Consider the following 14,340-nt stretch of genomic DNA (forward strand, 5'->3'; position numbering starts at 1 on the left):
GGCTACATGTCGAACCGTCCTCGGGCAAGACACTGAACCCCACGGAACCCCAAGTTGCTCCCTGTGGGTCAGGTGAGCACATTGCATTGCAGCCACCGTCATTGGTGTGGTGTGGTGAGTGTGTGTTTGAATTTTCCAGCAATTTGTATAAAAGCACTATATAAGCGACTATTTACCATTTACCATTTGTCAGGTCAACATTTGTGATGTTGACTTGACAAAGATTCAAACCTCTTTTGTCATAATGATTTTAAATAGCCTTGCTCCTGTGTGATGTGTGCATAACTACCTTTTTGCTAAAACTCCATGTCTTCAAGCCATATGCCCTGCTTTAGTGTTTTTGGGTCATCTGTCTTTGGTTACTGAGTGCAAGATTCTTAGTTTCTAATAGTTTGACAAAATAAATCTGAAAGGTCTAGATCAGTGAACTGAGCTGCTGGCTTATTTGTCTTAGAGTCATTTCGTCATGTTATGACAAGTGATAATTGAGCCACTTCTGTTTCCTAATGAAGGTCATGGCATGCGGCTGAAAATGAAACTGTCACAGCTGTGAAGCCCATCCGTGTTGCCCTGGTGATCAGCACTGTCTCTCCTCCCCACTTCAATTTCTTCCTGTCTCCTTTCTCACTTAATCAGCTCTCTTAATCAGCTTCACTCAGTTCACCTGTTGCCTCCCCTATATATGTCCCAATTCACCTGCTTCCCTCTACTAGATTGTCGTCCTGTTTCTCCAGAGTAACAAGCGTCTCTTTTTTTTTTTTCCCTCTGATTTGTATTGTTTCTCAGGTTTTCTGTTTTTACTGATTTTGTGTTGCCTTCTGAGTTTTCTGTGTTTTCCTTGGACAGTACTTTGTATGCCTGGCAGCTGGTTCCTGAGGAAGCCTACTTTTCCTGGCAGTAAAGTGACTTTGGTTGTAATATTGTGCATTGACTCTGGGCGACTGTGGTGCAGGAAGGTAGAGCAGTTGTCCATCAATCTTGCAGTTGGTGGTTCAATCTCCGGCTCCTCCGGTCACATGTCAAAGTGTCCTTGAGCAAGACACTGAACCCCAACTTAGTTGCTCCCGGTGAGTGTTGGCCAGCTGCATAGCAGGTGTATGAGTGTGTGTGAATGGGTGAATAAGAAGCAGTATAAAGTGCTCTGAGTGCCAATAGGTAGAAAAGCTCTATATAAATGCAGAGCATTTACTGTAAACCTAATGCATTTATCTGTTGGAAGAGGATTTTGCGCAAGATTAAAGATGTAAAGAGTTTGTGTTTTCTGCTTCGGACCATTTTGGTCGCTGCTTTTTGTTAGTTTACTACTTTACTATTTTGAATTATTACTTCCAGTTTTGGTTGCACTCTGCCATTTCTAGTTTTTACTTTGTTGGTTGCTGTTGTGTTTTTTCCCTGGTGTTTCCAGCCATTTTTAGTTCTCCTTCCTGGTTTCCTACTGACATTCATCCCGCTCATCCCGCTCATTCTGGCTCTGTTGCAGCCCTGCTACGCCCCACCTAGAGTAATAAGTATTCAATTAGCCTTAGAAATATTCTGTGCCTTTAATGCCACTTACCCTATCTCTTATCTCTTCCTAGATCGCCCTACCTTTTCCCTGGCACCTGAACCGCACACTCCAACTCTGACCACCTCCCCGTGCACCTCATCTGTTACACTTATCATTTATAAAACTGCTACTGCCTTCCTACCTGTATTGTTCCTTAGTGGGTCCTATAAATCGCCTTCCTGAGAGAAACAGGCCAGTTAATGCACCTCGAAATGAAGGAAAAGGTCATTTGTCTTATGGTGTATGGTTTTTTTATTTACAGGCCTATGGGAAACAACAGCAGCTCTTTAAGGACTCATCGATTGTGGTTGTACTTGTAATAAATGTACAAAGTACATTATTTCCTTTGATATTTACTAAACAAGCATTTTCTGACTCTCCCCGTCTTTTCTTACTTAGAAATTTATATCAACTAAAACATTGAGGGTAAAGCTACACTAGCAACTTTACAATCAGTACCTTTACAAATTGTTGGATTAAAGTGTGGTTATCTGAGGGGGGTAAAAATTGACAGCGTCTCAGTCACTTTGACTACCCAGAGAACATACTATTACTTTTCCAGACAGTTGTGTTGCTGATATTAAGCTTTTAATTCATCACTGAATCTGAACATTCACAACATTTTCATGTTTGAGTTCTTACGCAATGAGAATTCTGTTCAGTTTAAACACTGGAATATTCAAGATGCTGGAAGAAAGGTGAGCTGAGGTCAACAAAAGTAGCAGCATATTTACCAAGACAACATATGTAAATGAACCCAGTTGAATTTGTTTGATATGAAGTGGTTGATGTGGAAGAAAAATTTTGTTGAAATGCAAGTACTATCATCCCAATAGGATAGTCATGTGTGAAGAAATGACAGTCTAACAGGATTTAGAGAGAGAAATAATAACCAGCCTACACACAGCAGTAAACAACCTGTTACTGGCTCCTTTAGTCAGAGCAAAACTGCTGTGAACATAATCAAAGAACTGAGAAATTATATTGGAGAGAAAAAGCTGGAGTTGTGTGAAAAAATAACATTGTTGCATTTTGTCTTGTGGTGCTGAGCTGGTAAAGGAAGTTTATATTTCACTGTGTCTACCTGTCTCTCTCCTACTCTTTCAACAACGGATACTTTGCAGACTCCACACCTATGTTTCCCAGATTCTATTTTTCAGACACTGTTTCCTCTGGTGTAACCGGTGCAGTCAGACCTCCTTTGTTTTTATTATTGAATCCAAAAACCACGTCTCGGGTCTGTGACACACCACTCTGATAGCTGGTCATCATTGAGCATCTGTCACTTACTATTACAAAAACTATGGTAAGTAAAATTTATTTATATAGCACCTTTCACAGATAAAATCACAAAGTGCTTTACAAAATGTAAAAAAGAGAAAATATTACAGACAATAAAACTTCAAACATAAATTAAAACACAACTACAACAAAGATGCAACCATAAGAGCCCAGTCAGCTGAAAGCTTGTCTGAAGAATAGGGTCTTCAGTTGCTTTTTAAAAGAATCCGAATCAGAAATGTACTCAGGAGCATTGCGATGAAGGGCTCTATAAGTGAGCACCAAAATTTTTAAATAAATTCTAAATTTAATTGGTAACCAGTGAAGAGAATATAAAACTCGTGTGACGTGTGATCTTCTACTGGTTCCAGTTAAAAGCCTCGCTGCTGAGTTTTTAACAATCTGAAGATGATTTATAACACGTTTGTTAAGACAAGTAAAGAGTGAATTACAATAGTCCAAAGGAGATGAGACAGAAGCGTGTATGATCATCTCTAAATCTACATTGGACAACATTTTCCTAATTTTAGAAATATTCCGTAAGTGATAGAAACAGTTTTTGACCATCTGTCCTGAATGTTGATCTAAGGACATGGATTTATCAAATACAACACCGAGCTTCCTGAGACTTGACAGAACAAAAAACCAAGATGCTGCCTGATCAACCACTCTAGACAGACATTCCAACAAGCTTGACAACAAGTGAAACTCTGACTCCCTGAAAGAACAATATAACTGAATATCATCAGCATATAAGTGATAAGACACATGCTTAAAACACTGAATTACTGAGCAAGAGGTGTAATATACAATAGCAACAGCAAGGGATCTAAAACTGATCCCTGTGGTACTCCACATGAAAGAGGCATATCAGACATGATCTGGGTTATCCCAACACAAAAAGGTTCTGTCAGTAAGATATGAAGAACAGACCCAGACAAACAAATAACATTTTGAAGACAATTTAGCAAAATTTTATGGTCAACTGTTTAAACTCTGAGGTTAAATCCAGTAAAACCAACACTGTGTCATTAAAATGTCACTTGACACTTGTGACACTCAAGAAGGGCTGTCTCTGTTGAGTGCATTTTGCGAAAACCTGACTGAAACTTGTCGAAGATTTGATGATGATGCAGATAAGTGGAAAGTTGTTGGGCTACCACTTTTTCTAAAATTTTGGACATCAAAGGCAGATTAGATATGGGCCTGTAGTTTATAGGGTCAGAAGGATCCAGGTTTGGCTTTTTAAGAATTGGGTTTACTACAGCTTGATTAAAAAAGGAGGGGACCGTCCCAGAAGAAAGAGACAAGTTTATCATATTTACCAGACAAGGACCAAGTGAATCAGTAGCGTTTAACAGTAAAGTTGTTGCAACAATGTCAACAGGGCTAGAAGAAGGTTTCATCTTTTTTAATTAAACCTTAATGTCCTGTAGGCTGACAGGAGAAAAACAGGACCAAGAGTGGAGAGGAGAACCTCTATTATAGGTGTGCGAGAAAGGACAAATACTGTCCCTGATGTCCTGCACTTTACTGACAAATAAATGTAAAAATCTGTTACAGTCAGTAGATGAGTATACAGATACTTGTGGAGCTGAGGGCAAGACAACATTTTTAATGGCATCAAACAGGACTTTAGGATTTTTCTTATTCACAGATATAAGATTGGCGAAATAATCTGATCTGGCCTGTTTAATCATGACATTGAGAGACGTGATCAGCTCCTTAAAGTGTAATCTGTGTACTTTAAGTTTAGAGGTTTTCCACTAATGCTCTACTTTACAACAACTTCTCCTAAGACTAAAGATGCTTTCATTTAGCCAAGGACAGAAATAAAACCATGTTTAAGTGGTGCCACATTATTTAAAACAGACACAATGATTATTAAATGACTGAACTAATGACTCAGCATCAGTAGACTCATTAAAAGAACAAAACTTATCAACAGCAGCTTGATTGATTGAAGAGACTCCATATAAAACGATAAATTAAAGAAAATATAACTGTGATCACTCACTTGAATATCGTTGATAGATATCTGATCCACACACAGGCCCAAACTAAAAACTAAGTCCAGTGTGTGCCACCCTTTGTGGGTTTGGGACCAGAGACATGCTGTGTGAAGTTAAAGGACTCGGTCAAAGATATTAATTCTAAAGCCGTGTTGCAGGAAGCTTCATCAATGTGGATGTTAAAATCACCAACTATTAACACAGACTCCAATTTGATAATAGTGGATAAAAACTAAAACACATGGGCAGGACCAGGAGGTCTGTAGATAAAACACAATAAAAAGACTTTTTAGTGCCAACCTTAGACATTTGGTTTTCAAATGAGCTGAAGGAGTCCTGACTCAATTGCCTGCAGGATAAATAGTCACGGTGTACAATGAGACTGCACCATGTCCCGACGCGCTGATTTAAACCTGCCGTAGGCATCGCTCTACCTGTTCCGGTCTGGTCCCACTTGGGGTAAACCTGGATGCCCGGTATCTCCTCAACCTTGCCTGGACACCCGCTCTGGAGTCTCGCTTTTTCCTCCTGCCACGGCCCTTAGACAGCAGAAGGTACTCCGGTGATGTCAACGAGAGCTCAAAGACTGGCGGGACTCAATTGCCAGCAGGAGAAATAGTCTCGGTGCACTTGTGTTCAAGTGCCACTTTTTGGCCCAGACAAAGGCGATGTGAGGTGACGCAGCAATTAGCCTTTAACTTGGCTAGTTCTTTGATTACAGTTTGGTGTGTTGGTGTGTAGCTATGCAGTTCTTAGACAATGCAGATCAACTGAAAGCTCATAGGATTATTTTGGCCTAGACACATTCGTACACAACACACTCTACTACAACCATCTTGGTTTGTCTGGTAATCTTTCCTCTCAATTATCCATCCTTAACAAGGATACACACTCCTCAACTCATCACCCCCTGCAGCAGCTCACTTTGGATGAGAAAGGAATTAACTCAGTGTAATCAAGGTCTCAGACAGTCCTAATCAAGGTTCAGTCCCCCGCAGGCTCCTTGTGTTATCTGCCAGAGGGATGAGAAGGTTCTACACAAGGGGAGAATCCGATCTTTAACAATGGAGGAAAACACTTCAAGTCACAGCGATAAAATTGAAGGGTTTTAAGGTCATTGTTTCTACTCATGGTTTCCTCTACTGTGCTCTATTGAAACGATGTTTCCCAATATAGGAAGCCATCTGTCCATGCTATATGTATCTGTATGAAATTCCTGCATGCTTCATCCGCACCTTACCGTGCCCACACAAAAACGCCAGTCTGACATTTTATTTTGACTGGAAAATGTCAGAGACTGTCCAGCCTGGGCGCTTAAATGCAGCAGCTCAGTCTGCTTAATAGGGGGTTTTGTCTATAAAGTATAGGGGGCTACAGGAAGCCACATACTGCCATAGTGTTTATAGCCAGACCTTGTTACCAGCCACCTTTCAAGCACTCACAGGATGGACACAAACAGCAAAAAGATGGAATTTGTGTTCACATAGAACTGTGAACAGGTCTTGGGCTTTGTGTTGATTTCTGTATTTCTCTCCATGATTGACATTTATATGGTGGGATCTCTAAATCTTATTTTTTTTGTTTGGAAATGTACACATTTGTCAGCGTGTCTTTTTGTATGCATGCACACACCTAAGAAGCCCCCTTTCACACATGCACCAAGCATAATGAGAAAGCCATTATAGTTCTTTTTGCAGCTATATGAGAAAAAGCAGCTTAGAAATGCCAGTTATACAATGTCTCCTTTGTCCACTGTTCCCCCTCTGCTCTGTTCTGTCATCTGTTTCTGTTGTTGTTGCTTAACCTGATGGTGAAAATGAGGGAGAATATTTTAATTTGACTGAATGCCAAATAAAAATAAGGAATTTGTCTTTATGTAGCACAACACAAATATATCATCTGTTGTATCAAGTAGCAAAGAAATGGGTTTGTTTGACTGACACACAGTAATGCAGCACAGACACTGTCCAACAGTGATGAAAATCAGCAGACAGCATGGAATGGAATAAACTTTTTCAGGTTTTTAAATGTTGTCTAAATGGTTTATGGGAAGCGATTACAATTGATCTTCTGGGGAGCATGAATATATAAACAGAGGTTTAAAGCAGGTTATTCAAAGGTTGTGATATTTTAATGAAATCTACAAATACAGTAAATATATAATGAAACCATTGCTCATTATGATAAATCAGCTGTGAAGCATATTGTGCTAATTCACCAGGTAACTGCGTGAAGCCTGGTGCCTGGATGGGAGCATTTTCAAATCTTATTGGGATCTGACAGAAATATTGGGAGATTCAATATTTACAGCAGAAAATCTGGTAATCATCTAAATCAGTGGGATTTGTGTTTTTTGCTAACATCTCTACAAAACTGATGCAGGTTCTCAATATTCCATCTGGTAAAATTGTCAGTCACAAAATGCAATCAACATTGTAAAACTTCAGGCAGGAGCATGATAAATCTAGTTTAATTTATAAATTGATATAATTTGGAGAAAGGTGTGAAATCAAATCCCTGGCTGACCATTACCTTTCTGTGACTAGTTTGTATGGTCTCCCTATGTTTTTGTGGGTTTCCTCTGGTTACTCCAGTTTCCTTCCACAGTCCAAAGACATGCATGTTAGGATAATTGGTGAATCTAAATTCCCCATAGGTGTGGATGCAAGTGTGAATGGTTGTTTGTCTCTGTATGTCTCTCTGTGTTGGAACCAAGATTGACTGGTGACCTGTCCAGGGTGAACCTGACCTCTTGCCTTATGACAGCTGGGATAGGCTTCAGCACCCCCCTGTGACCCTACACAGATAAGCGATTACAGATAATAAATGGATGGATGGGTATAACTTGGGCCGAATATGTGGTTGCCACAAGAAGGAAAGACCAAGAGGTGGGGGAAAGTATGAGCATGTGTTTACGTGCGTTAACAGTTACAGAACTTAAGTAAAAGTACAAATACACAAACAAAAATGTACTCTAGTTAAAGTAAAAGTACTAATTAACAACCAAACCAAAAAATGTTTCCACTGACTATTCACTGGTATCAATTAAGGGTAATAGGCGTAAATAATGGGTCAAAGATGTTTTAGGTTTATGATCTGATTTTCCAGTTTTAGTTGTAAACTACGCAGTGCTAATATGTCAAATAAGTCTTTTGAATAAGGCCCTGGAAGGACTGACCCTATGTCTGAGCCTGGTTTAGTGACGAGATTCCTGTCTCATAAAAAATGGTAATGTGATTGTAATGTGTAAAACAGCTTTGATTATAAATGTAGTGGAGTAAAAAGTATAGATATCTGCTGTACATATAGCAGCTTACAAGTCAAAGTAGCCACAATTCAATCTACTTAAGTAAAGTGCAGATACATGAATACATGAAAATGTACTTAAGTACAGTAATGAAATGCTTGTACGTCTTTGCTGTCCACCACTTAACATGTGTCAGACGGGTTGTGGGAAAAGCAAATGTTGGATAATTCAGGTAAGTTTGATGTGCTTGAACAGGTCTTGACGTGCCTTGTAAAACAATAGTTTTGTTAGTATCATCGGAAACCTCTTAACTAAAGGAACCCACCACGTCTCATTGTTTCCTCTGACAGAGATGGCTTGGATGGATCGTTTGCAAATCCATGCTCAAGAATGAACACAAACATGTCATTGAGTGTGGGACTTACTGACATAACATGTTAAGTAATCCCGTTATCCTAACCTTTCCCAACACAGCTAAAGGCCGAACCTCACCCCTTAGCCTAAAACTAATCAAATAACTCTCACCTTAAATGTAAAAGTCTTAAGCTCTTTGGAGATGTGATGACTGGCCCACATGTCCTTACAATGGAAAACTGTCATCAGAACAATGGTTTCAACTTAAATGTGTCCACAAAAACAGAGAAATAAATGCACCTGCACCCACCAACACAGCACATTCATCTGGCTCAGTTTAAATGACAGATCTCTTCCCTCTCATGCAGCCCACATGTCTCCTGTTCCTGGCAAATCTGACTAAAATGAATTGGTTTCATCTGAACTTTTAAATTCAACACATACACAACAATGACGAGGGAAGAGACAGAAGAGGCCACAGGGGAGCGTAAAAAGCTGACTGGAAATTAATCATCATAAATCTTATAGTGGGAAACGTTATTAGTTCAATCGTGTTAGATTAAATTGGAAATTTTGAACCCTGGTAATAAATACACTGGGGTTTCGAAATGATTACAGAATACAATGATCCAGACAAATTGGACAAAAAGCCTCATTTGAAGTATAGTGCATTATGTATTACCAGGCTGCTATAGCTGGATAAAATAGCAGAGGAGAAGAGAAAGAAGAAAAGAAAAAAAAATTAAAGAAGATGAGCAAAAGAAGTAACCAGATACTGTAAGAAACAGCTAATTCCTTCCAATACCCTCAAGTTGGAGAGCAGGTGTGTGGCTCCAAGTCTGTGAAAGCCAAAACTATTATTGCAGCCCTAACCTTGGCTTTTATGCTCAGCAGCTGAAGGCAATGGCAGTGTGGAGAGATAAAAAGTCATGTGATTTGGATTAAAGCGTTTTATATTCTGAGCTGCATCTTTGCGATTTAAATATAATGCCTCCCTAACAATGAGAAGGGGGAAACACACTACCTCTACTCATAAATTTCTATGAGTGTGTTTATGGCTCACTGAGAGTACCAGTCTGAGCTCTGATCATGGCGAGTGAGGGGATCTTTGAATAGTGAGGACATTGTGTCTGGTCCTCATGTTCTGACACATTTTGGTTTCAGGGGGCTTGGTTAGGGTTGAGGTTACATATTTAGCTGAGATGCAGCATGTCAGTGACTGTCTGCACAACTATTGAAAAAACAGCTTGTACAGCAATGCATGTCCTTCTGTGGTTGTGTAAGTATTTACAAGCAATTCTCTAAATACAAATGCCATTTCCAGAAAAAGTTGGAACGTTCTGTAAAACAGTTGGGGAATTAAGCCCCGTCGGTCAGAGGTCCATTCCACAGCAGGACTATCAGCAGGTTAAAGTGGTGCTCAGGTGCATCCAGTTTGTTCGTTTTCATTTTTCTTGATGAACGTACAGCACGATTAATAAGTCCACCTGTGGCAAACTGAAAAGTTAGGAAATAGTTTTGGGAGACACACTCATGTGCGTGCAGGGGGCCAGCTGGCATGACTGGCCTCAATCTGTGCTAGATTGTTTCCTACAGTGCTACACCATGTGGTCTTCCAATGGTAAATGGCCACAGAGATTAAAAAAATAATAAAAGGAAAATATTCAAGGAATTAATAAGGAACATTAATAACAGAATGTAAATGCTCTAGCTGTGAAATAAAAGCTGTGTAACAGTCAGTGCACGGTGAATGAAATAGCTGTGGGAAGATTCCAATCAGAACAGCTTACTAAATACCACTGCATAATTTACAAAGAATAGACTGGTCGTGTGTAAAGACCCCCCGGATTACCTCTGAGGCCAAAGACAGTCTGAATCTGATAATTACAGTGTAAGCCAAGATCTGAACTTGCAACACAGTTTTCTCTGAGGTCTGATCTGATTGTTAATGTTTATCTGTGAAAGACATCAGATATGGGTTTCACTAGAAAGAGCTGCTGATTACAGGAGTGTGTGTTCGTGTGTGTCTTGAGATGATAATTTAGAGGGGAACAAAGCTCCTACAGCATCACAATGTAACCTTACAGAACCAGATTGCAATAAATCAGTAAATTAAATGTGTGTGTGTGTAGGCAAGAAACAAGAGCTTTAGGTAAATAATCTGCACTTATATAGCACTTTTCTACCTATTGGCACTCAAAGCACTTCACACTGCTTCTTTTTCACCCATTCACACTCACACTCGCAGCTGCTATGCAGCTGGCCAACACTCACTGGGAGCACGTTGGGGTTCAGTGTCTTGCTCGAGGACACTTCAACATGTGACTGGAGGAACCAGGGATTGAACCAACAACTATGGGATTGGTGGACGACCGCTCTGCCGTCCTGTCGCCACTTAGCAGGGGAAACACTTTTTGAAGTCTTATTCAAAACTTTTAAAGAATTGCAAAGTAGCAGAGAGAGAGAGAGATCTTAAATTTATCAAGATATTAATATGAATATTGATATAAATATGGATATTTTTTACAATAAATAACCAGGCTAGTTTTGATAAGACACCACCTGTCTTACATCTGTCCTTCTTAACATATAAAATTAAAAGTTTGCAATTTGTTTAAAATCCCAGAACAACAGAAATGTATAACAATAATGAAATCTTCAAAATAGTACAGTATATGAGACGTAGTCGCTCAGAAAGGTACAGCAACCGCAGCAACCGCTGGGTCAGGGGTTTTATTTCCACCTCCTGCTAATGTCCATATGTTAAAGTATTCTTAGGCAAAACACTGAAGTTCCAAGTCCCAAGATCTATATTTCATAATTTCATATTTGTGAGATACTAAGTTTTAACTATGAGATAAGGTCGCCCATTTTTTTCCTTGGTAAATTTAAGACTTTTTTATGGTCTTAGAATCTGAAACTTAAATTGAAGCCTTTATGGATCCACAGACACCCTGTCTCTTGGTTATGATCACTAGCTGCTTGTGTTCAGCCTCTGTCTCTTTAGTAATGCAACTTCTCTTTCCTACAACATTTTAATTTTCCTCACCTTTTTAAAAATGTGTGAAATATTTGTTCATGTCATTGTTTCTCCATTTGCCAGCCCGAGGAAGAATGATCATACTAAAATGTTTTCTGCTGTAAAAAGAACTTCTCTGCTCACTTATCAAACTGTTCAGATACAGACTGGCATCTATCTTCATTTTATGACTTTAGATGGAACAAATAAATGCATGTGTATCATTTTAACTTTTAGCAAGTGATTATGTAAAAGGGAAAATGACTTTGCTGTAATAGTGATGTGTTGAAAAAAGAGTAGAGTGATAAAACTAGCTTTGGATTAGTTCAAAAGATCAGTGTTTCTGTGGTCTATGGACTATCTATAAAACGTGTTTGCTAAAGCCCAGAGTGAAGTTGTATTTTTTTATTACCTGCTGCAGTACTACAGTAACCTGCTTTGAGTAGACTTTAAACAACTTGGAATACGCACACAGCAAAGGTCGGGAGGTACCAACCCAAACACATCAAATATTTCAGTTTTAGCATGAAGGCTTATGTAGTTCATCTAATGTACATAGAAAATTATGAAAAGTGGTGGTGGGAAGTAACTAAAATCATTTACATCAGTATTGTAGTTACTTTGCTTTAACTAATTGTAATTTTGAGGTGAAATACATAACTACAGTTTTTTTCAATTCCTGTTACTTAGGCTTACTACATTTGATATGTAAAGATTGTAGGCAGAATTTATAGAGCACACTTTATGCCAACCTGAAACACCATGTACATCAAAAGAAATATATAAAATAACATCTTAGAAAAAGTAATCCCTTTGGAGAAACAAGAAACTTTTACAAATGCTACTTTGATATAAATAAACGGTAGTGATGGGCGGATCCAAACCAAAAAATCGATATTTTGATTTTGACGGCCAATTTTTAAATATCGATTCTCAAGTTAAAATATCGATATTTTCTGTTTATTTATTCATATTTTCTCTGCAGTCATATCCGAATGTTTGTATATCATTTGTGATGCACCGCATAGGAACTACTTTTCCTTCCGCCGATCCGCCCCATGATCCACAATCGTCAACTAAACTTCTTCGACACGTTATTCACGGACTATTTCGCTACGAACGCTCTGTTTCAAGAGAATTGTAGAAATAGGCAAAGTGTGTCTAATCCATACTTGGTTTTAAACAAAGGGAAGGAAATACAGATGGGTATATAAGACATACATGTAGATGTTTGCGAGTCATGGATATCAAGTGAACTGTTCACCTGATAAAGAAAGTGTCATGCTGTTGTCATGGAGATAAGTCATGCTGTTGCATGTTAATACGTTTTATTCGAAATAATGAAAATGTTAAAAATGCCAAAAGGTTGAACAATGATTTTGCTGTCGTTTTAATGTTTTTAATTATTCCCTGTAAGGGCTCACGTGATTGTGTTTCATCGTGATCAGATGACAGAATTAACATAACACTCTGGATATCGGATCGGATCGATATCGTGATACTAGCCAAGGTATTACTTGTTATCGGATCTGAAATCTCTGGTATCGCCCATCACTAATAAACGGTGAAGCAATATCAAGTTGCATTTTATTATTATTCTTTAATTACTAGCAAACATGATACATTTACTATGATACATAACTATATATTTTTCAGAATCTGTTTCATAAAACAAAATACATTTTAATCAGTAGACTTTATTGGTCCACAGTGTAATATTATAAAGATCCAGTGCTCAGCAGGACATAAGGTAACCACATCAAATTATAATTATTCGAGCTGATTTTAAAAACCTTGTTTGTTAACATATGAATCTATTATTAAATTGGAAAGTGTATTATTGACCCGTATTATCCATATTATATACAGTGTAAAATGCATTTCCAGAAAAGAATAAATTCACATCAGAGTGCTACACTGTTCCATCAAATAGAAATATTGTAGACCTGTTATGCATCATTATCGAAGCTCAGCTTGACACACACCTGCTGATGTTAATACATTTTGTGGTGGAACAGGCTCAGCATGGGCAACACCAGGTGCTTTTAATCTCGTGGCTTCTCTTTGTATTTTTTCATTTATTTAGCATATCTGTTCACTTTGAGTGCTCCACACAGCGGATGTATTTACAGTCAGACTGAAGAGAACATACAGTTTAAGCATGTATCTTACCTGCAGTCCTGGCGTGGGTTGGCCACATATCCTGGGTAAGCTCCTTCAGTGATATCACGACACATTTTGCTGTCTCTATCTGAGGGCAGCAGGGTTCCTGCTCGCACCATCAGCCCCAGACAGTGGTCAAAGGTGTTCCTCTCTTCTGGTCCATCCTCTGTGAAGAAACAGTGACCCAGAGTGTCGTAGCCCACCACATCCTTTACCTGGGAGGGTACAGGCATGTAGAATTTTACTGACAGCACACAGTTTGTCACTCTACTGCATGGCTTATGTTACAAATCATTCTGGAGAAATAACTGGCAACAAAGAGTGCAATCAGACTCTTGACTGTTGACTGTGGCTTTGTGTCAAACAGCAGGAGCCATCTTTCTTGAAGCCTCTTGGCATGTTCTCTATTACCAGTGTGTTGTGAGAGCTTGATGCTGTTTGCTAAAATTGGACACCAGTCATTCGAAAGAAGGTTGCTAACCTAGAGCATTTCAAAAGAACATTTTTTGTGCTTTCACATTTTTGGGCCCATTGAGCATGAACATTAAAGTCTTTACTTTGCTGAGCTGGCTGACTTCCTGCTGACTTCCTACATACACTAATGGAATAACTGATAAGGTTCTTTGTGACTTTTTAGTTTTCATGCCTCCTAATGGCTCAAACCCTGATAATGCAATGTATAATTTCCGAGTTTTTCCTGACACTAAGAAAAATGTAT

General features: G+C 38.8%; 1 protein-coding gene across 5 annotated transcripts in view; it reads right to left on the reverse strand.

Moving 5' to 3' along the window:
- cemip (cell migration inducing hyaluronidase 1) overlaps positions 1 to 14,340 on the reverse strand; it is a 168,730-nt gene that overhangs the window by 38,260 nt on the left and 116,130 nt on the right. For all 5 annotated transcript variants that reach the window (XM_067493648.1, XM_067493610.1, XM_067493620.1 and 2 more), the window contains one exon: positions 13,632 to 13,837. In XM_067493648.1, coding sequence (XP_067349749.1) covers positions 13,632 to 13,837 — 206 coding nt within the window. The remainder of the gene's footprint in view (positions 1 to 13,631; positions 13,838 to 14,340) is intronic.

The sequence above is a fragment of the Channa argus genome, chromosome 2, assembly GCF_033026475.1.
Source record: "Channa argus isolate prfri chromosome 2, Channa argus male v1.0, whole genome shotgun sequence".
Classification (NCBI taxonomy): Eukaryota; Metazoa; Chordata; class Actinopteri; order Anabantiformes; family Channidae; genus Channa; species Channa argus.